Genomic DNA, 21831 nt, shown 5'->3' with positions numbered 1-21831 from the left:
AAACCCACAGTGTCTTGTGGACACAGTACCCAGTGTCTTTTGTGGTGTTTGTTGCATGTTTGTTCTCTTGCAGAGATGGTAGTATCCAGAACATGTTCCTGTTCTTAATGGTAGTATCCAGAAGATTGTTCCTGTTCTGGATGGTAGTATCCAGAACGTGTTCCTGTTCTTAATGGTAGTATCCAGAACATGTTCCTGTTCTGGATGGTAGTATCCAGAACATGTTCCTGTTCTTAATGGTAGTATCCAGAAGATTGTTCCTGTTCTGGATGGTAGTATCCAGAACGTGTTCCTGTTCTTAATGGTAGTATCCAGAAGATTGTTCCTGTTCTGGATGGTAGTATCCAGAACGTGTTCCTGTTCTTAATGGTAGTATCCAGAAGATTGTTCCTGTTCTGGATGGTAGTATCCAGAACGTGTTCCTGTTCTTAATGGTAGTATCCAGAAGATTGTTCCTGTTCTGGATGGTAGTATCCAGAACGTGTTCCTGTTCTGGATGGTAGTATCCACAAGATTGTTCCTGTTCTGGATGGTAGTATCCAGAACGTGTTCCTGTTCTGGATGGTATTATCCAGAACATTGGTCCTGTTCTGGATGGCAGTATCCAGAATGTTGTTCCTGTTCTGGATGGTAGCATCAAGAATGTTGTTCCTGTTCTGGATGGTAGTATCCAGAATGTTGTTCCTGTTCTGGATGGTAGTATCCAGAATGTTGTTCCTGTTCTGGATGGTGGTATCCAGAATGTTGTTCCTGTTCTGGATGGTAGTATCCAGAATGTTGTTCCTGTTCTGAATGGTAGTATCCAGAACATTGTTCCTGTTCTGGATGGTAGTATCCAGAATGTTGTTCCTGTTCTGGATGGTAGTATCCAGAATGTTGTTCCTGTTCTGGATGGTAGTATCCAGAATGTTGTTCCTGTTCTTAATGGTAGTATCCAGAACATTGGTCCTGGTCTGGATGGTAGTATCCAGAACATTGTTCCTGTTCTGGATGGTAGTATCCAGAATATTGTTTCTGTTCTGGATGGTAGTATCCAGAATGTTGTTCCTGTTCTGGATGGTAGTATCCAGAATGTTGTTCCTGTTCTTAATGGTAGTATCCAGAAGATTGTTCCTGTTCTGAATGGTAGTATCCAGAACATTGTTCCTGTTCTGGATGGTAGTATCCAGAATATTGTTTCTGTTCTGGATGGTAGTATCCAGAATATTGTTCCTGTTCTGGATGGTAGTATCCAGAATGTTTTTCCTGTTCTGGATGGTAGTATCCAGAATGTTGTTCCTGTTCTGGATGGTATTATCTAGAACGTTGTTCCTGTTCTGGATGGTAGTATCCAGAACGTTGTTCCTGTTCTCAATGGTAGTATCCAGAATGTTGTTCCTGTTCTTAATGGTAGTATCCAGAAGATTGTTCCTGGTCTGGATGGTAGTATCCAGAACGTGTTCCTGTTCTTAATGGTAGTATCCAGAACATTGGTCCTGTTCTGGATGGTAGTATCCAGAATGTTGTTTCTGTTCTGGATGGTAGCATCAAGAATGTTGTTCCTGTTCTGGATGGTAGCATCAAGAATGTTGTTCCTGTTCTGGATGGTAGTATCCAGAATGTAGTTCCTCTTCTGGATGGTAGTATCCAGAATGTTGTTCCTGTTCTGGATGGTAGTATCCAGAATGTTGTTCCTGTTGTGGATGGTAGTATCCAGAATGTTGTTCCTGTTCTGGATGGTAGTATCCAGAATGTTGTTCCTGTTGTGGATGGTAGTATCCAGAATGTTGTTCCTGTTCTGGATGGTAGTATCCAGAATGTTGTTCCTGTTCTGGATTATAGTATCCAGAATGTTGTTCCTGTTCTGGATGGTAGTATCCAGAACATTGTTCCTGTTCTGGATGGTAGTATCCAGAATGTTGTTCCTGTTCTGGATGGTAGTATCCAGAATGTTGTTCCTGTTCTGGATGGTAGTATCCAGAATGTTGTTCCTGTTCTGGATGGTATTATCTAGAACGTTGTTCCTGTTCTGGATGGTAGTATCCAGAACGTTGTTCCTGTTCTGGATGGTATTATCTAGAACGTTGTTCCTGTTCTGGATAGTAGTATCCAGAACGTTGTTCCTGTTCTCAATGGTAGTATCCAGAATGTTGTTCCTGTTCTTAATGGTAGTATCCAGAAGATTGTTCCTGGTCTGGATGGTAGTATCCAGAACGTGTTCCTGTTCTTGATGGTAGTATCCAGAACATTGGTCCTGTTCTGGATGGTAGTATCCAGAATGTTGTTCCTGTTCTGGATGGTATTATCCAGAATGTTGTTCCTGTTCTGGATGGTATTATCCAGAATGTTGTTCCTGTTCTGGATGGTAGTATCCAGAATGTTGTTCCTGTTCTGAATGGTAGTATCCAGAACATTGTTCCTGTTCTGGATGGTAGTATCCAGAATGTTGTTCCTGTTCTGGATGGTAGTATCCAGAATGTTGTTCCTGTTCTTAATGGTAGTATCCAGAATGTTGTTCCTGTTCTGAATGGTAGTATCCAGAACATTGTTTCTGTTCTGGATGGTAGTATCCAGAATATTGTTCCTGTTCTGGATGGTAGTATCCAGAATGTTGTTCCTGTTCTGGATGTTATTATCTAGAACGTTGTTCCTGTTCTGGATGGTAGTATCCAGAACGTTGTTCCTGTTCTCAATGGTAGTATCCAGAATGTTGTTCCTGTTCTTAATGGTAGTATCCAGAAGATTGTTCCTCGTCTGGATGGTAGTATCCAGAATGTTGTTCCTCTTCTGGATGGTAGTATCCAGAATGTTGTTCCTGTTCTGGATGGTAGTATCCAGAATGTTGTTCCTGTTGTGGATGGTAGTATCCAGAATGTTGTTCCTGTTCTGGATGGTATTATCTAGAACGTTGTTCCTGTTCTGGATGGTAGTATCCAGAATGTTGTTCCTGTTCTGGATGGTATTATCTAGAACGTTGTTCCTGTTCTGGATAGTAGTATCCAGAACGTTGTTCCTGTTCTCAATGGTAGTATCCAGAATGTTGTTCCTGTTCTTAATGGTAGTATCCAGAAGATTGTTCCTGGTCTGGATGGTAGTATCCAGAACGTGTTCCTGTTCTTGATGGTAGTATCCAGAACATTGGTCCTGTTCTGGATGGTAGTATCCAGAATGTTGTTCCTGTTCTGGATGGTATTATCCAGAATGTTGTTCCTGTTCTGGATGGTATTATCCAGAATGTTGTTCCTGTTCTGGATGGTAGTATCCAGAATGTTGTTCCTGTTCTGAATGGTAGTATCCAGAACATTGTTCCTGTTCTGGATGGTAGTATCCAGAATGTTGTTCCTGTTCTGGATGGTAGTATCCAGAATGTTGTTCCTGTTCTTAATGGTAGTATCCAGAAGATTGTTCCTGGTCTGGATGGTAGTATCCAGAAGATTGTTCCTGTTCTGGATGGTAGTATCCAGAATATTGTTTCTGTTCTGGATGGTAGTATCCAGAATGTTGTTCCTGTTCTGAATGGTAGTATCCAGAATGTTGTTCCTGTTCTGAATGGTAGTATCCAGAATGTTGTTCCTGTTCTGAATGGTAGTATCCAGAACATTGTTCCTGTTCTGGATGGTAGTATCCAGAATATTGTTTCTGTTCTGGATGGTAGTATCCAGAATATTGTTCCTGTTCTGGATGGTAGTATCCAGAATGTTTTTCCTGTTCTGGATGGTAGTATCCAGAATGTTGTTCCTGTTCTGGATGTTATTATCTAGAACGTTGTTCCTGTTCTGGATGGTAGTATCCAGAACGTTGTTCCTGTTCTCAATGGTAGTATCCAGAAGATTGTTCCTGGTCTGGATGGTAGTATCCAGAATGTAGTTCCTCTTCTGGATGGTAGTATCCAGAATGTTGTTCCTGTTCTGGATGGTAGTATCCAGAATGTTGTTCCTGTTGTGGATGGTAGTATCCAGAATGTTGTTCCTGTTCTGGATGGTAGTATCCAGAATGTTGTTCCTTTTCTGGATGGTAGTATCCAGAATGTTGTTCCTGTTCTGGATTGTAGTATCCAGAATGTTGTTCCTGTTCTGGATGGTAGTATCCAGAATGTTGTTCCTGTTCTGGATGGTATTATCTAGAACGTTGTTCCTGTTCTGGATGGTATTATCTAGAATGCTGTTCCTTTTCTGGATGGTAGTATCCAGAATGTTGTTCCTGTTCTGGATGGTAGTATCTAGAACGTTGTTCCTGTTCTGGATAGTTGTTTCCAGAATTTTGTTCCTGTTCTGGATGGTAGTATCCAGAATGTTGTTCCTGTTCTGGATGGTAGTATCCAGAATGTTGTTCCTTTTCTGGATGGTAGTATCCAGAATGTTGTTCCTGTTCTGGATGGTAGTATCCAGAACATTGTTCCTGTTCTGGATGGTAGCATCCAGAATGTTGTTCCTGTTCTGGATGGTAGCATCAAGAATGTTGTTCCTCTTCTGGATGGTAGTATCCAGATTGTTGTTCCTGTTCTTAATGGTAGTATCCAGAATGTTGTTCCTGTTCTGGATGGTATTATCTAGAACGTTGTTCCTGTTCTGGATGGTAGTATCCAGAATGTTGTTCCTGTTCTGGATGGTATTATCTAGAACGTTGTTCCTGTTCTGGATGGTATTATCTAGAACGTTGTTCCTGTTCTGGATGGTATTATCTAGAACGTTGTTCCTGTTCTGGATGGTAGTATCCAGAATGTTGTTCCTGTTCTGGATGGTAGTATCTAGAACGTTGTTCCTGTTCTGGATGGTAGTATCCAGAATGTTGTTCGTGTTCTGGATGGTATTATCTAGAACGCTGTTCCTGTTCTGGATGGTATTATCTAGAACGTTGTTCCTGTTCTGGATGGTAGTATCCAGAATGTTGTTCCTGTTGTGGATGGTAGTATCCAGATTGTTGTTCCTGTTCTTAATGGTAGTATCCAGAATGTTGTTCCTGTTCTGGATGGTATTATCTAGAACGTTGTTCCTGTTCTGGATGGTAGTATCCAGAATGTTGTTCCTGTTCTGGATGGTATTATCTCGAACGTTGTTCCTGTTCTGGATGGTATTATCTAGAACGTTGTTCCTGTTCTGGATGGTATTATCTAGAACGTTGTTCCTGTTCTGGATGGTAGTATCCAGAATGTTGTTCCTGTTCTGGATGATAGTATCTAGAACGTTGTTCCTGTTCTGGATGGTAGTATCCAGAATGTTGTTCGTGTTCTGGATGGTATTATCTAGAACGCTGTTCCTGTTCTGGATGGTATTATCTAGAACGTTGTTCCTGTTCTGGATGGTAGTATCCAGAATGTTGTTCTTGTTCTGGATGGTATTATCTAGAACGTTGTTCCTGTTCTGGATGGTAGTATCCAGAATGTTGTTCCTGTTCTGGATGGTAGTATCTAGAACGTTGTTCCTGTTCTGGATAGTTGTTTCCAGAATGTTGTTCCTGTTCTGGATGGTAGTATCCAGAATGTTGTTCCTGTTCTGGATGGTAGTATCCAGAATGTTGTTCCTTTTCTGGATGGTAGTATCCAGAATGTTGTTCCTGTTCTGGATGGTAGTATCCAGAACGTTGTTCCTGTTCTGGATAGTTGTTTCCAGAATGTTGTTCCTGTTCTGGATGGTAGTATCCAGAATGTTGTTCCTATTCTGGATGGTAGTATCCAGAATGTTGTTCCTATTCTGGATGGTAGTATCCAGAATGTTGTTCCTTTTCTGGATGGTAGTATCCAGAATGTTGTTCCTGTTCTGGATGGTAGTATCCAGAATGTTGTTCCTATTCTGGATGGTAGTATCCAGAATGTTGTTCCTTTTCTGGATGGTAGTATCCAGAATGTTGTTCCTGTTCTGGATGGTAGTATCTAGAACGTTGTTCCTGTTCTGGATAGTTGTTTCCAGAATGTTGTTCCTGTTCTGGATGGTAGTATCCAGAATGTTGTTCCTGTTCTGGATGGTAGTATCCAGAATGTTGTTCCTGTTCTGGATGGTAGTATCTAGAACGTTGTTCCTGTTCTGGATAGTTGTTTCCAGAATGTTGTTCCTGTTCTGGATAGTAGTATCCAGAATGTTGTTCCTGTTCTGGATGGTAGTATCCAGAATGTGGCTCGGATCCACATTTATCCTTGATATCTTGGAAAACCTGTTGGGAACTTCTCCTGGAATTTATCACCATTTATTGTGTAATTATATGCAGATATACTGAAAATAGTTTTAGCTCACAATGAGGAAGAATCCTTTACAACATTCCTGCATCCAGAAGCTGACTCGGATCACTCCCAACATTTAAAGGAGTCTTAAGTTGGACCAGGTCCCATTCTCAGAAACGCGTCATGAAGATCCCTCTGGGAGTTTTCATGTAAAGTTTTCTGGACAAACTCTGGCAAACACATAACTACCACCACCTCCATGGTGGAGGTAAAAATGTAAACTGAAGGGGGAAGAAGACAAGATCTGTTCCACCAAGCTGCCGTCAAGCAAACTATACACAGAAATGCATTGATAGAATTAATAGAAATGCTGTTGGTTATTGGCCTTTCATGACAAAGTCATTAGAAATTATAATTACGGTCCACAATGGAATAATCCATGAAGAAGACTGCATTTAGACACAAAAGGTATGATTACATTATTGGCTTTATTATATTTAAATTGGGCAAAAACATTGTGTTATTAATAGTTAATGGAAATGTGTCCAATGTTTGACCAGTCCTCCATGCCAGTTAACTGTCCTCCATCCTATAACTGGGATGGGGTGATGGCATGCCAGTGTGTCAGTGCACTGTGAAAGCATAAAGAAAGATTCAGACGGACTGCATCAGAACAAGGAACCAGGTCCCGAACAGACCTCCCTGCTGTCCAGTTTCACATAACAAGGACAAAATGGACATTTAAGTCGCTGCATCCCTCAAGAAGAAGAATGAAATACTTTAGCCTGCAAACATGAGAAGCAGGTGTTTTCTGGATGCAGTTACACAGTGGTAACAAACAAAACCAAAAGCCATGAAATTCCTATGAAAACATCCAGCTTGCCGCCTCCATCACTCCTCATGCGAATTGCTCGGTCTGAATCACACTTCACTGCAGTTTTTAAGTGTCAGAAGAAGAAACATGACAATCTGGCAGAGTTTGAAGTCTGGTCGACCAAAACGCTGGCATTGCTCAATAACTCCCATCACTAGTTAAGTTCCCGATGCTGCCTGCAGAGAAGCATTTGCAGCTGCTGTTTTTACATTTGTGCATGGTTTTATAGATCTAGATCTTTTCTGGCGTACACCATTTCCAGTTTTTGGGCGTATGCACACTTTAATATAGATCCTACGCAATGTTATATAACTGAGACCCCAGAAGCTGCTCCACAGCTGGTCTGTCAGTCACCCACTCAGACCAGTTACTGGTCAAATTCTCAGCCCTCTCATAACACTCAAACTGGTTTCCTACAGCAGAAACTTGAAATCTTTTAGATCTACACAGCTGTCTGACAAGGTTTACTCTGCTCTCCCTTTCTACTTGGACTTCTCTGACTCAGACGCCACATCCAGCTGGTGGTGCCTCACTTTGCTAAATGAAGTCTCTAAAGTTCTAGTCAGTAGTGGGTTTTGAGCTTGTAGTCAACTCTAAAGCCACTAGCTGTCCTGTTGATCCAGTCCCTACGGACATCCTGCAGAGCATTTTACCTCCAATCAATCTGCAGTGACCCATATTATCATCTCCTCTCTGGAATCCGCTGTCTTTCCCTCTGTCTTCCAGCAGTCCGTTCGTCTGTGGTCAGTCCTCAGTCCTGATACTGATGGACCAGATCCACTGGTCAGTCCTCAGTATCCTGGTGAGGAGAAGTGTCCAGATCACATGAAAACAGGGGAGCCTCAGGGATCGGTGCTCGGCCCTCTTCTCTTTCCACCATCCACCTCCTCATTCGGTGCAGTTAGAAGCTCTCATGACTTCTCCTACCACTGCAATGCAGATGACACTCAGCTTTTCCTCTCCTTCCCACCAGACGACGTTTCACTGAGAATATCAGCTTGCCTTGCTGATATCTCTGCATGGATGAAGGATGGCCACCTTCAGCTCTGTTAAAGACAGTACTTATTGTTTGTCCTACCAGTCCTTTCTTTCCCTCACAAATAAGCATGCAGTTTGACTCGTACAGTTCGACTTGTTCCTACGCCTGCTTCCCAGAATCTGGGTGTCGTGGCGGATTACCAATTGACCTTTAAGATCCATGTTGGCTCAGTCACCCCTTACTTGCCGATTTGCTCTCTACAACATCAAGAGAATCAGATGTACCTGACAGAACACATGACACAGGGTTTGGTTCAGGCTCTGGTCACTTCATGCATCGATTACTGCAGTTCCCTACTGGCAGGTCTGCCTGCATGCTCGTTTAAACCTCTCCAGATGATCCAGAACGCCGCAGCCCGTCTGGTGTTCAACCAACCCAAACGAGCTCATGTCACTTTGCTGCTAATCGCACTTCACTGGTTTCCAGTTACAGCGCATCAAATTCAAAGCTTTGCTTCTGGTTTACAAAACAATAAGTCAAATGCTCCTGTCTACCTTTACACTCCCTCTCCACAGTTACGCTGTGAAAGATGTTGAGTGTTACCACTGCGTGGGACTAGATCACTCGCCAGGCTCTTTTTTCCTCAGTTATTACACGTTTGTGGAATGATCTACCGAACTCTGTCCGATTCGCAGATTCTTTATCTACTTTTGAGAGCAAGCTGAAGACTTAGTTTTTCAAGGAGCGCTTTCGTACTTAGCTTGCCTCTTCTACTTATCAGAATGAGATAGAAAGACTTGTCAAGCTCTTTCACACAACTCAGCACTGCATAAGCTGTGTGCACTTATGCCCAAGATGATGTTATGTGATGAAACTGTGTTCTCATAAATTATTGTAGGGAGGGGAAGGGGAACAAAGCACTGCCTCCATCATGACACGGCAGCACCTGCATCCAACGGGACTGCAGCAATTTGACTAGCACTTAATAATGACATCCCTGTTGTTTGACTTCTTGCTTGTGTTGTGGGAAAATGTCTGTCAATGAGGAGGAGGCTGGTTCTGAAATGGAAAAGATTACAAAGTTTATTGAACAGAACATAAGAAAGAACAGAGTCATACAAATTGCAATTTGCAGTTCAGAGGTCCGACTGATCTGAAATGTAAAAATGCTCTAAAGAGTCCTAGACCAAACTGCCTTTTAAGCCTTCATCCTAGCAGACATCAGTAAATCTGTTTTACTTGAGAATGGTCTGTTATTTTTCTAAAAGGTGAGGTCAAAAATCTCCTTGAGGACACCATGGTATCTGAGTCCCTAGCTTTAAAGTGTTCTTAGTCAATCAGATCCCAGATGTCTGAATGTTGACATCTCAAGGCCTCTACATATTATGAATGTCTGTCAGGACAATAAGCAGACACTGTGTAACTAAGCCGAAGTCTTTACTTTCAGCATGACATCTTCAGACCTACACAACAATCCGCAGAAATGAATAAATGCTAGGGATTATGAAATGAATAAGTACCTAAACCTAGAAAAGTTAAATTTCCACAACACTTTCATTGTTCTCACTCTCAGCTGCAAGTCACTTTGATGAGAAGTGTCTTCTGAATGACTGCAGAAAAGAATAGAATGGAATAGGTGTGAAATCTACAGCAGCTCTGTAAATGTCTTTCTAACCTGCTCTGTCCAGAATAAATTGCTCAGTTTGTGTTATTTTTCCATTTCCTCCACAGACCATCCATGTGGCAATCGTTTGTGCAGGTTACAACGCCAGCAGAGACGTGGTGACGCTGGTTAAATCTGTCCTCTTCCACAGGTACGCAATCATTCATTCACACTTCTCACCCCTCCTTCATAACCTGGTTTGTCAGAATCATGTTTTAATTTGATTACTTCTTATTTTAATGGATTGTCTCAAGAAACTGTCTCACATAGACTGTGAGAGAGGCAGTCCATCTCCATCATGTCTTCTGACAACCCAGCAGCATGAGGTGGTTTATTTCTGATCATTCAGGTTTATTGTTGAGATTCTGTTATGTTCCTGAACACCAGGGCCCTCTTGAACAAAGACCTGCATGGATTTCATATTGCCAGATAGAAGATGATGAAGGTTGCTAAACAGCATGTTTTCTCCATCTGAACCTATGTGAACCCTTCCCCTGATATGTCATGTTAAATTACATCAAATGCTGCACTGACACCCTGACACCCTCTTTTTTTCAATTTAAATGATAATAATATTAACACAGTAAATCTAACAATAACGTATTAATAAGATTATTTCTTACTGTACATGTGTGTGCAGTAAGATAAAAAGTTTAATATCTTCACACTTACACCTTCTATTTCCAGCTCTGTCTATGATCCTTCCAGACTTCACATTCCCGACAGTAAACTTCTAGCCTGACTCTGCTCTTGTAGGACATTTTGCTGCCACTGGTGGGACTGGGAGTGGGGTGGGATGGAGCTGGGACTCCATCACCCTCCAGTCTAGAAGAAATGCCTCTCTTCTAGACTTAATGGCCAGATTGAACCCAGCCTCTGAAATGTTCATTTCCACCCGTCCAATCAGATGTGTCTCTAAAGATGAAAGAACTCTGGGGTTAAAGGGACATTTCACACAAAAGAGGAGGAATCCTCTTCCAGACTGCTGGACTTTATTAAAAGCTCATAAATAGTGAATCAAACATTCTTACTTTTATTGACACAAGGCATGCTATAAACATATTGCCACATGACACATTTAGCATCATGTCCTGCCTGGAGACTGCTCTCCCCAGAAAACCTCACTTTTTCAGCTGTGCCTGAGAGATGCTCCTGTGTGGGAGTGGTTTATGTTCTCATGCTTGACTCGATGGTCTTGGGAACCATACAACTAGCTGACCTGCAGCTGCACATCCTCCCAGTAGCATAGACTTGTAATGAAATATCGAATATGGAGTGTGATTTAAGACATGTGTAATGCTTCATATTTTTGTAGTTCTTCTCATTTCATTTCTGGCAGTGGTAGCAGTTTACCCTCCACCGTAAATCCCATTCCTGATACCAGTGGTGATGGAGAGTCATGCAGCTTGGTTCTTACTAATACCATCCCACCTGAGAGACAGCGTCTTCTTTCTGCCTCTAGTCACTCTGACAACATCAGTCTTCTGTCTAAAACTTCAGCTGACCTCTGAGAATACATAGCTATAGATGATCATGGTTACCACAGTAACGTGATGTAAGAAGCGGTTGGGGTGGGAAAAAAAAAAGAAACAAAGATACACCAAATAGACAGACATCGTTGCAGCCTTAGTACGCAAATGCTGAGGTGCAGGTGTGAAATGCAACATTGCCTGTAGGAGTGCTGCACTTGGTTTTGTAAATCTGAATTCTTTTGGCATACGCCATCTCCAGCTTTTGAGCGTACGTGCAGTTCTAGTATAGATCCCACGCAATGTTTTATAAAGAAGGTCCCAGGGCATTCCCGCCTGGTTTAAGGCCGAAGTGCAGTCGTGCTCATCAAGAACTAGGATTGGTTATGAACCGGGATTTGAGCAGAATGTTATGGATTTAGAAAGGGTTTAAAAAGGGGGCAGGACATCGGGTCACAATATATTATAATCTATGTGATAAGAAAGGAAATCTCCCAGATTTGGGAGACTTTAAAAATAGTAATTTCTTAGAAAAAGACTCAGACAAGATTTTAGACTTGTCTAAATTAGACTTTCCTTGGAGAGTAACATGAAACTGTCAGTTCAAACTCATATCAGGAATAACCCATCTTTTTCTCAAAGCGTATAGAGCAGAACCAAGATCAAAGGTTACTGCAATACTATACTGGTATACGAGACAAGGTAAGCTCAGACACAGTAAATATTAAAGAGAAATGTGATGAGAATGGAGGTTTTACACTTACATTGTGAGTGTGGAAGTAAATATTAGAAAATAATGTGAAATGCACTAAAGGAAGTTGTCTGGAAGAGAACAGTCCATTTTTTTAAGGGTCCCTCACAAAGGGTGTCCATGGTGAAAGGCCCATCCTGCAGTGTGGGAGACGGTATGGGACTAGCAATACCAGCCACTATCAATATTCTGTGGCTGCCCCAAACTTGCATAATTTTGGCCTCAATGTAGAAATAGTATAGAAAAGGTTACGGAGATATCTCTACCTCATGACTTTAACACTCTTTGTCTTGGAAAGAGACCGGCCCAATTAGTGGAACATACAAAAGAATATATGTTTATTTACTGCTGGAATCTATTACAAGGACATGACTTCTTTTGAAGAGTAGATTAATGTTGTCCATGACATTTATGTAATTGAAAAAAAATGACATGCCTTATGGACTTGAACAAGATAAGTTTGATAAGTACTGGAACCCTTGGGGAGAATTAGTGAAACCATTTGAGATGTATGAATGTCAGTACTGTAACCCTGGTCTTTTCTATTTCATCTTGTACCGTATTGACCTTGTTTATGTGGCATATCCTTACGGAAGCATTAGAAGTCAAAAAGACAATGAAAATGGACTGTTACTTTTCTTATCTATGTAACTGCCTGTTTGAGAGTTACTGCTTTCACAAAGTGAAAATAAGGAATTGAACATGTTCTTAAGTAGAGATGTACTTGAAAAGTCCTCATCCAAATACAAAATTAAAAAGGAAAACAAAATTGACATATTGCAAAGTGTTTTAAATTCCTGTCTACTCCACAGGCCCACAGGTCGCCTACAGTAAAATGAAACTATGTCTGGGTTTTGACTTTGCCATTGTAAAATGTATGAGGTGAGAGAGAAAAGGTTTTGGCAGTAGTACCAGCAAGAATTTAAAACTACTTTCACCCATGGATAGAGAGGTTTGTGAGTTTTGTAGGAAGAGTAAAACATCATCAGCATAGAAGCTTATCCTATGTTCTATATTTTTTCCCTGGATGCCTTTGATATCTTTATTTAGCCTGATAGCAGCTGCTAAAGGTTCAATAAAAACAATGACAGTGAAGTTGAAAGTGGAGAACCTTGTCTGGTGTCTTTCTGTAGACTGAAGCTTGGTCATTCATCCTCATGTCAGCCTTGTGGGAGCCGTATGTGTTACAGTTTAGGAAGCCAGAACCCAAAACTCAGCCAGCAAGGAAGTTTAAACAGATTTATTGAAATAATGATGGTGTTGAAGGTGGTCTGCTTAGTCTGATCAGGAGGTCTGGAACACAAAACCAGAGGTGAACCAAAAACGGGTGAGATTATACTGGAGAGGCCAAGAAATGAACGTTCACCAGGAGATGGGAAATAAGCAGCCTCAGAGTAGTCCTCCAGAGCAGGGAAAACAATCTTCACAATCCAGAATCCCAAGTTCCAAAACCAGTCCAGGGTCCACACCAAAAGACACGAGCAAGCAGAAGAAATCCAAGGAGCAAGCAAGGGTCAGCATCAGAATCAGGCAGGGTTCAGCAACAGGTGATCAGTTCATACCAATAATGGCGTAGCGAATACAGTGGTCGGGGAGAAGCAGGGGCAAGACCAGGTTTTCTCTCAGTCAGGTACATGAACAAGGCTTGAAAGCTGTGGAAAAGACAGACGACTTCACACTGAGCAGATCTAGAGCTGGTGTTTAAGTAGAGGGCCGAACAGGTGAGGAATATCAGCAATCAGGCCAGGGACGAATGCAGCTCGATAAGGGCGGAGCAGAAACCATGACCATATTTTATCAGGTTTATTTATCATATTTTTACTGGACTTCATGCAGTTTGTATTTGATCGTTTAAATACTCTATTTCTGCATTTAAAAAGATCATTTTTAATTCTAAATTTTTAATGGTGGAGAGTAAGGACAGATTAGAAGTGCAGAGGCCCCTGGGACCAGAGTGTTCAGGGGCCCCCTTCCCCACCACAACATTGTGAAAATTGTGAATGATACACTGTGAAACAACATTTCTAACATCTCTCAGCCAGTGGTACCAACTAGGGCTGGGCGATATATCAAATATACTCTATATATCGTGGCTAGTCCTCTGTGCGATATAGAAAATGTCTATATTCGTCATATTGGAGTATCCTGTTGTCACGCAGGTGTTTTTAGCTGTGGGCGGGGTTTCCTCCCTCCTCCTCGACTCTGCACCGCTTTGCACAGAGAGTTAAAACAAGCGCACCTCGTAACGTACATAACGTGAGCTACGTGCTACGTCATGAGAGGCAGCGTGGAGACACTTTCTCACTAAATCTGGCGACTTCTTGTGAAAAGCGACAAATCTAGCAGCTTTTACAGGAGTTATTGGAGACTTTCCTGGTGTTTTGGCGACTGACTTTAAAGCGCATATTGTAAAGTTATTGTCAGAAGGAGAGTCTCTCCCCGTCCTAAAGCACTCAGTCGCTCCGGCTGCAGCTGCAGCCAGTCAGAGGAGCAGAGAGGACACCTGCACGACTCCACCTACAGTCACAATGAACAGCCAAATCCACCACTGATCCCGCTCTGGATTACAGAGTGGGACGTAAATTACAACGTTTTTCACGTCACGCAAAAATAATTCATTCTATTTGATTACATTCACAGCCTCTGTCACTGACTCACCTCATCCACTGTGTGTGACACAAGCATATTTATCTAGCTCCTCATGTCTCTAGAAAGTACAGAAAGCAGTGGGAATCAAACCCTGAATTAAAAGCTGTCTGAAGCCGTTTATTGGAGACGATACGAGGACATTCTGCCTGGATTATAAGACTGATTTCTACGCTAAAATCTGCGATTAAAAAATACACGACAACTCAAAAACGTATCCATAAAGCAAAGCCTTATAATAGTTCATCATTTGAAAAGTCCCCCTAGAGCACCTATTTTCATACGTTGCATTTATTACATCATGCAAAGTCACTTTATTTTGTTTTAAAATGACATGTTTCTGCCGCTGCTTTAACTGTTCAATAAATACGGTTTTGATCAGTTTGCTTCGTTACAATTTCATCCTTTTGGCATGAATGTTTAAAACCTCATATCTTAATGCAGTATGAACAATTATGTTTTAATGGAGACACAAAATCATCTTACTGATGTGATTGTATGCACCAAAGCATTCATTCAAGGCTGAGGTAAATATCGAGATATACACTATTCACAAAAAGTTAGGGATATTCAGCTTTTGGGTGAAATTTCACAACAAGCCTAAAATGCATTCAAACCTGTACAGGTGAACTTAATGTGATCTTCTCTAAGCTTTTAAATGCACATGTCCAACTGGTAAATGTTGTGCTGTTCTCTGATGAAAGTCTATTCACACTGAGCAGAAATGATGGCCGGCAACGATGTTGGAGACGTCAGGGAGAGCGCTATGCATCAGCCACTGTTGTCACCAGGCCAGCTTTTGGTGGTGGCGGTGTTACAGTGTGGGCAGGGGTGTCCACTTGGTACAGAACTGCCCTACACTTTGTGAATGGTACAGTGACAAGCCCATACTACCTGAATAACATCATTAATCCAGTGATTGTGCCCCTACATGAACAGCACAGGCCTAATTTCATCTTCATGGACGACAATGCTCCTGCTCATCGAGGCCGCATCATCAGGGAACGGCTGTTGGAGACTGGTGTACCTCAAATGGAACGGCCTGCACTCTCTCCAGACCTGAATCCCATTGAAAACCTGTGGAATCAGCTGAGCCGTCGTGTAGAGGCTCGAGACCCTGCACCCCAGAACCTCAATGACCTGAGGGCTGCCCTTCAAGAAGAGTGGGATGCCATGCCTCAGCAGGCAATAAGTTGCCTTGTGAACAGCATGAGACGTCGTTGTCAAGCTGTAATTGATGCTCAAGGGCACATGACCAGATATTGAGACGTTCACATTTCTTGTTGTGGTGTAACTACCATTGTTGTTACCTTTTGTGTTGAATGAATTTTTTGAGATGAGGAAATCAGTCGTGCATCCTTCTACTTCAATGTCTTACTTTTATGATATTATATCACTGTAGCATGAACATATTGCATTTTCCATAAATTTCACCTGAAAGCCAAATATCCCTAACTTTTTGTGAGTAGTGTATATCGTATAACGTGACATGGCATAAAAATATCGGGATATTACTAAAAGGTCATATCGCCCAGCCCTAGTACCAATAGCAACACACTGGACACTGTCCAAACTGCTGGTGTATCCTCTATGTAGGCCCTAAGTGGGCATGGGCGTGTGCCCATAGTGCCCATTGGCTACTCTACTGTAGTGTAGCCTATAATATGGATGAGTCTGGGTGTGCTAATGGAGGGGTGTCTTGCCTTTATGAAACCTGTTTGGTCATGATGTATAATGGAAGGAGTTGTGTTTTCTAACCATGTTGCGAGGACTTTGCAGAATACTTGGAGATCAACATTTATGAGTGATATGTGTCGACGACGGGATGGCAGTGTAAGGACTTTTCCTGGTTTTGACAGGCTGTGGATGTTAGCTCAGTTCATATTTGGAGGCAATCTATTATTTTCCTTAATTCCTGATGTCATTTTATGAAATGTGGGTGTTAATATTGTTAATATGTCCCAAAATTCTTCATATAATTCCACAGGAAAACCATGTGGGCCTGGAGCTTTGTTGCTGGGCATGCTCTGGAAAACTTCATGAGTTCTCTTACTGAATCCAAGGCCATAATCTGCTCATGATGTAGTTTTGGAAGGTTGATGCAACTGAGACGCTGATCAATATTGTTTTCCGGTGGATCAGTTTGTGTTGTGTAAACGTTTTTGTAAAAAATACTACATTTATTTCTTGATGAGAAATAAATGTATCTTGGTGAGATTCCCTGATGGGTCTTTAAAAGAAGCTACTGTATATTTTTCTTTATTTTTACTTGCTAAATATCTCCCACACCTGTTGGTATGTTTGAAGTTTTCCAAGCTATGTTTTTTCTCTAGAAACTGTTTTCTTCTCTACTATTTTCTGTCGCTCTATGTTGGCCTTCCGTATTTTATTCACAATGTCCTCGCCTGACGAGACACCGTAGGCATTGTCTAGAGTTTTAATTTCTCATTCTTATTCGATTCTCTTATTATTCCTATTAGATTATACAAAGGTTGTTTTTTTTTTTTTTGCATTACAGCTTTTCCTGATTCCCGCAACACGCCGATGTTCCTGGAAGGTTGTTATTTTTTAAATATATTCTCTTACAGAAACAATAAAAGTCAATATCTTTGGGGAACGCTGCATTGAACCTCCAGTTTCTGGATGGCGGTGTGGTGTTCTTATTGAAACTGATGCGTGATCACTAATAGCTGGAGCGATCAAGGAGCTGTTATCTGGTAGAGCCAGGAAGTAATGGAAAGCATATTCCTCTGAGATGATGGAGCTGTCCACCATGAACCTTTCCTGGATCAGGAACAAAATCTTGTGTTGCTCCAGGAACTCATGGGAGACGGATTGTTGACACTGAAGTCTTGCTCTCTCTTTACCGCAGCGTTTTACCTCTTTGTGTTTGAAGTGTGTAAACTTTGCCACAATGGGTCATGGTCAGCTGGAAGCAGGTCTTCTAGTTCTGGTGAGTCACCCTCACATGATCCGTTTGTTAAAGGAACTTTGTCCGCTGCGCCGGACGTCCTCATGACACTCGTCCACCACCTTCATCTTCAAGTGGTGCAAACCTTCGCTTCACTCCAGTGTGTTTGTGAGAAGCAAATCGTTAATGAACAATTTACTTTAGATATTTAGATATTGTCTATTATAAATTTTATAATAGACAAGAAATGTTTGTTGCATGTTACATTTGCCAGAATTTCTGCTTTCCTGCAGTCCACACCTTTCACCAGTACAAAACATCTGGAGCATCATGGAAGCAGAAATCCAGCAACAAGGTCCAGTAGAGCAGCTGGAATCCTGCATCAGACCAGAACGGGACGACATTCCTCTCCTAAAACTCCAGCAGCTGCTCTCCTCACTTCCCAGATGTTTCCAGATGTTAGAAGAAGAGGAGATGCTAACGATGCTAAACATCATCCTGGAACAACTTTTTACAGACGTGTTGCTGCATCAGATTCATGGCAATGAATCTAATATGTCTCTGTTTCATCATTGATATGTTGTTTATCTACTACTGGGAAGAAAATACGTTGTGAAGAGGTTCTGGATGCCATGTTCCAGCACCCATGGAGCAGTTGTGGAGGTTTAGTGCCTTGCTCAAGGGCCTGCAGTGGCTCCCTGTGTCCCTGTGTGAGCACCATGCTAATGCAGTTAAACCAGCTGCTGGAGCTCATTGTTGAGAGGAGTTTCCATGCTTGGTCTATGATGACATGACCTGTGGTCGGGAGGGAGTTGAGGGGTTGTCGATGGAAACCCCACATCAGGACCAGCATCCTTCAGTTCCTTCAGCTGCAGCAGAAAAAACTTCGATATTGTTTCCGTGTCTGCAGGCGGAACCCTCTCCATTTCCATTTCATCACCGACTCCATCGCTCAGCAGATCCTGTCCTCTCTGTTCCATACTTGGATGGTCCCTGCTGTCAGGGTGGACTTCTACGACGCAGACGAGCTGAAGGTGAGGAAGAGGCTCCTCTCTCACCACCTGTAGTGGTTAATCTGATAGCTCTCTGCTTTATTCCTCCTGACAACTTTCATGATCTGAGAAGCATCTTTATGTGTAAACTAATGATCCTGATGCTGTGCTCCACCAGTCTGAGGTCTCATGGATACCTAACAAACATTACTCTGGGATCTACGGCCTGATGAAGCTGGTGCTCACCAAGACGCTGCCTTCAGATCTGCAGAGAGTCATCGTTCTGGACACTGACATCACTTTTGCCACCGACATTGCCGAACTCTGGGCGGTCTTCCACATGTTCAAAGGTAACCCAACTTCTTCTGTCATGTGGATTTCAACATGTTTGTGATGAACTTTTACATGCACTGCATGTATGTTTGTGTTTGTTGTTTGTGTGTTTCTTATATCAGTATGGAACATGTAGGAGAATGATTGATCGGAAAAAAGTGATAAATGAATGTAAACTGGTTCATTTGTAGCCATCCAGAATCCTTCAGGAAGAGTCAGTGAGCAGCAGAGATTAAAACAGAGATTTATTGGAGAGATATTTTTTATTTATTCTTCTGAGTAATATGAGCGACTAACTGAGCAACTGAGACGAGCTATGGGAGTGGGCAGGAGCAGGACTTATAAAGGCTCTAGGCTCCTTTTGAGCTTCCTGAGGAAGAAGAGCTGTTGTTGGACCTTCTTCACCAGGTGATATGTTGTATGTAGCCAGAGCAACACTTTCCCACCAAGACAAGAACATGAGCAAAGACCATAGACTGTATATAAAAGATGGGCGGAACTGAAGACCTGAATTGAAGCTCGGTGGGCGGTTCCTACCATCACCATCTTGGCAGGGGCATGCGCGTCGTCTCTCCCGGAAAATACAAATATGGGCAAAGAGGTGGAGCTGAGAGGGGGGCTGTGAGCGTCATGGTGGATGATTGACATCTAGCGAACTCCGAGCTTTCTGTAGCTAAGAGCTAACCGAGCTAACCCGGAGATAACAGGAGCTAACCAGCTAACGGAGGTAAGCGGGCTAAAGCTAAGTCACGTTGTTAACCGGCTAAAAACCGCAGTTGTTCAACGTTCTTCTGACTTGAAGCGGGAGATCAAAACCTGTCAATCAAAAGGACACGCCCCTAAATATACCGAACTTAGAGATTAAATGACTTTTAAACGGGCGAGTTAGAAAAAAATTCACTCCTCCCACAGTTGTCATGAAGGTAAACCTGACCTGTTAAACCTAAAATGGATTTTTGTACCAGGCTGTAAACATGTTTATTTCTGCTGTAAACATGTTTATTTCTCCTGTAAACATGTTTATTTCTGCTGTAAACATGTTTATTCCTGCTGTAAACATGTTTATTTCTCCTGTAAACATGTTTATTTCTCCTGTAAACATGTTTATTTCTGCTGTAAACATGTTTATTTCTGCTGTAAACATGTTTATTTCTGCTGTAAACATGTTTATTTCTGCTGTGAAGTTGGTCTTTTTAACATGGGAGTCTATGGGGATTTGCTCTGTTTTGGAGCCCCTAGTGGATGAAGGGGAAACTACAGTTTTATGCACTTCTGCATAGGCTTCACTGTTTACCACCAAAGGTTGCCGCTTGGCAAAGTCTTAGGAAATCCTAGTTAGTCATAATTTAATAAAACCTTTTGAAATAAATAAAGTTTTGATAAATACTCCTTCGTCCTGATGCTCCACGTGCTCCAACATGGCCGCGGTGCTGCTGTCGTACGGCTTTTCTAACTAAAAAAAACTGTTTTTCTTTCATTGTGGTCAAACTATCTCCTTATTAGCTTCTGTGTTTCCAACAGACGCTTACTGTGTTCAGACGTCGTTCATAACGCGTTGACAAACAAATTTTTTACATCAATGTATTAGGCAATGAAAGGCACTGATTACATCAACGTGTCGTCGGACTGCACACTGCAGGGGAAACAAACTAGAAAAGGAATCTGATGTAACAGATGCTTTAGTTAACGTTTAATGCAAAGTTTCTTTCCTGCTAGCCTGTTAGCATAGCTTATCTGAGCATCGTCAGCTGTGAGCTGTGGATCCGTCTCCTCAGTTTCCTCCCATCACAGGCGGATCCAGGTGTGGACTCAGAACATCTGCACCATTTTCCCAGAGGAAATGATCTCATAGAAGGTTATAGGGAGCGAGTCTGGCTTCACATTCAGGACCATGTTTGCACCCGGATGACTTTAATGTCAGGAAAACATACGCTGAGATTATGAGCGAGTGAATTCCCGTTTGACCCGTTTTAAAACCTCTACCTGACCTCCATCTGCCCTCTACCTGACCTCCATCTGCCCTCTACCTGACCTCCATCTGACCTCTACCTGACCTCCATCTGCCCTCTACCTGACCTCCATCTGCCCTCTACCTGACCTCCATCTGACCTCTACCTGACCTCCATCTGCCCTCTACCTGACCTCCATCTGTCCTCTACCTGACCTCCATCTGCCCTCTACCTGACCTCCATCTGCCCTCTACCTGACCTCCATCTGCCCTCTACCTGACCTCCATCTGCCCTCTACCTGACCTCCATCTGACCTCTACCTGACCTCCATCTGCCCTCTACCTGACCTCCATCTGACCTCTACCTGACCTCCATCTGCCCTCTACCTGACCTCCATCTGACCTCTACCTGACCTCCATCTGCCCTCTACCTGACCTCCATCTGCCCTCTACCTGACCTCCATCTGCCCTCTACCTGACCTCCATCTGACCTCTACCTGACCTCCATCTGACCTCTACCTGACCTCCATCTGCCCTCTACCTGACCTCCATCTGACCTCTACCTGACCTCCATCTGCCCTCTACCTGACCTCCATCTGACCTCTACCTGACCTCCATCTGCCCTCTACCTGACCTCCATCTGACCTCTACCTGACTTCCATCTGCCCTCTACCTGACCTCCATCTGCCCTCTACCTGACCTCCATCTGACCTCTACCTGACCTCCATCTGCCCTCTACCTGACCTCCATCTGACCTCTACCTGACCTCCATCTGACCTCTACCTGACCTCCATCTGCCCTCTACCTGACCTCCATCTGCCCTCTACCTGACCTCCATCTGCCCTCTACCTGACCTCCATCTGCCCTCTACCTGACCTCCATCTGCCCTCTACCTGACCTCCATCTGCCCTCTACCTGACCTCCATCTGACCTCTACCTGACCTCCATCTGCCCTCTACCTGACCTCCATCTGCCCTCTACCTGACCTCCATCTGCCCTCTACCTGACCTCCATCTGCCCTCTACCTGACCTCCATCTGACCTCTACCTGACCTCCATCTGACCTCTACCTGACCTCCATCTGACCTCTACCTGACCTCCATCTGACCTCTACCTGACCTCCATCTGCCCTC

At 42.8% G+C, this 21831-nt stretch overlaps 1 protein-coding gene across 1 annotated transcript in view; it reads left to right on the top strand.

Moving 5' to 3' along the window:
- The window catches only part of large1 (LARGE xylosyl- and glucuronyltransferase 1), a 75343-nt gene that overhangs the window by 18641 nt on the left and 34871 nt on the right, over positions 1-21831 (top strand). The window contains exons 4-6 of the mRNA XM_079263509.1: positions 9718-9800; positions 18337-18460; positions 18597-18768. Of these exons, the coding sequence (XP_079119635.1) occupies positions 9718-9800; positions 18337-18460; positions 18597-18768 (379 nt within the window). The remainder of the gene's footprint in view (positions 1-9717; positions 9801-18336; positions 18461-18596; positions 18769-21831) is intronic.

This window comes from Telmatherina bonti (genome assembly GCF_933228915.1).
Source record: "Telmatherina bonti genome assembly, chromosome: 23".
NCBI classification, from domain to species: Eukaryota; Metazoa; Chordata; class Actinopteri; order Atheriniformes; family Telmatherinidae; genus Telmatherina; species Telmatherina bonti.
Note: the sequence above shows the minus strand (reverse complement) of the source record. Positions and strands in the feature narration are given on the sequence as shown.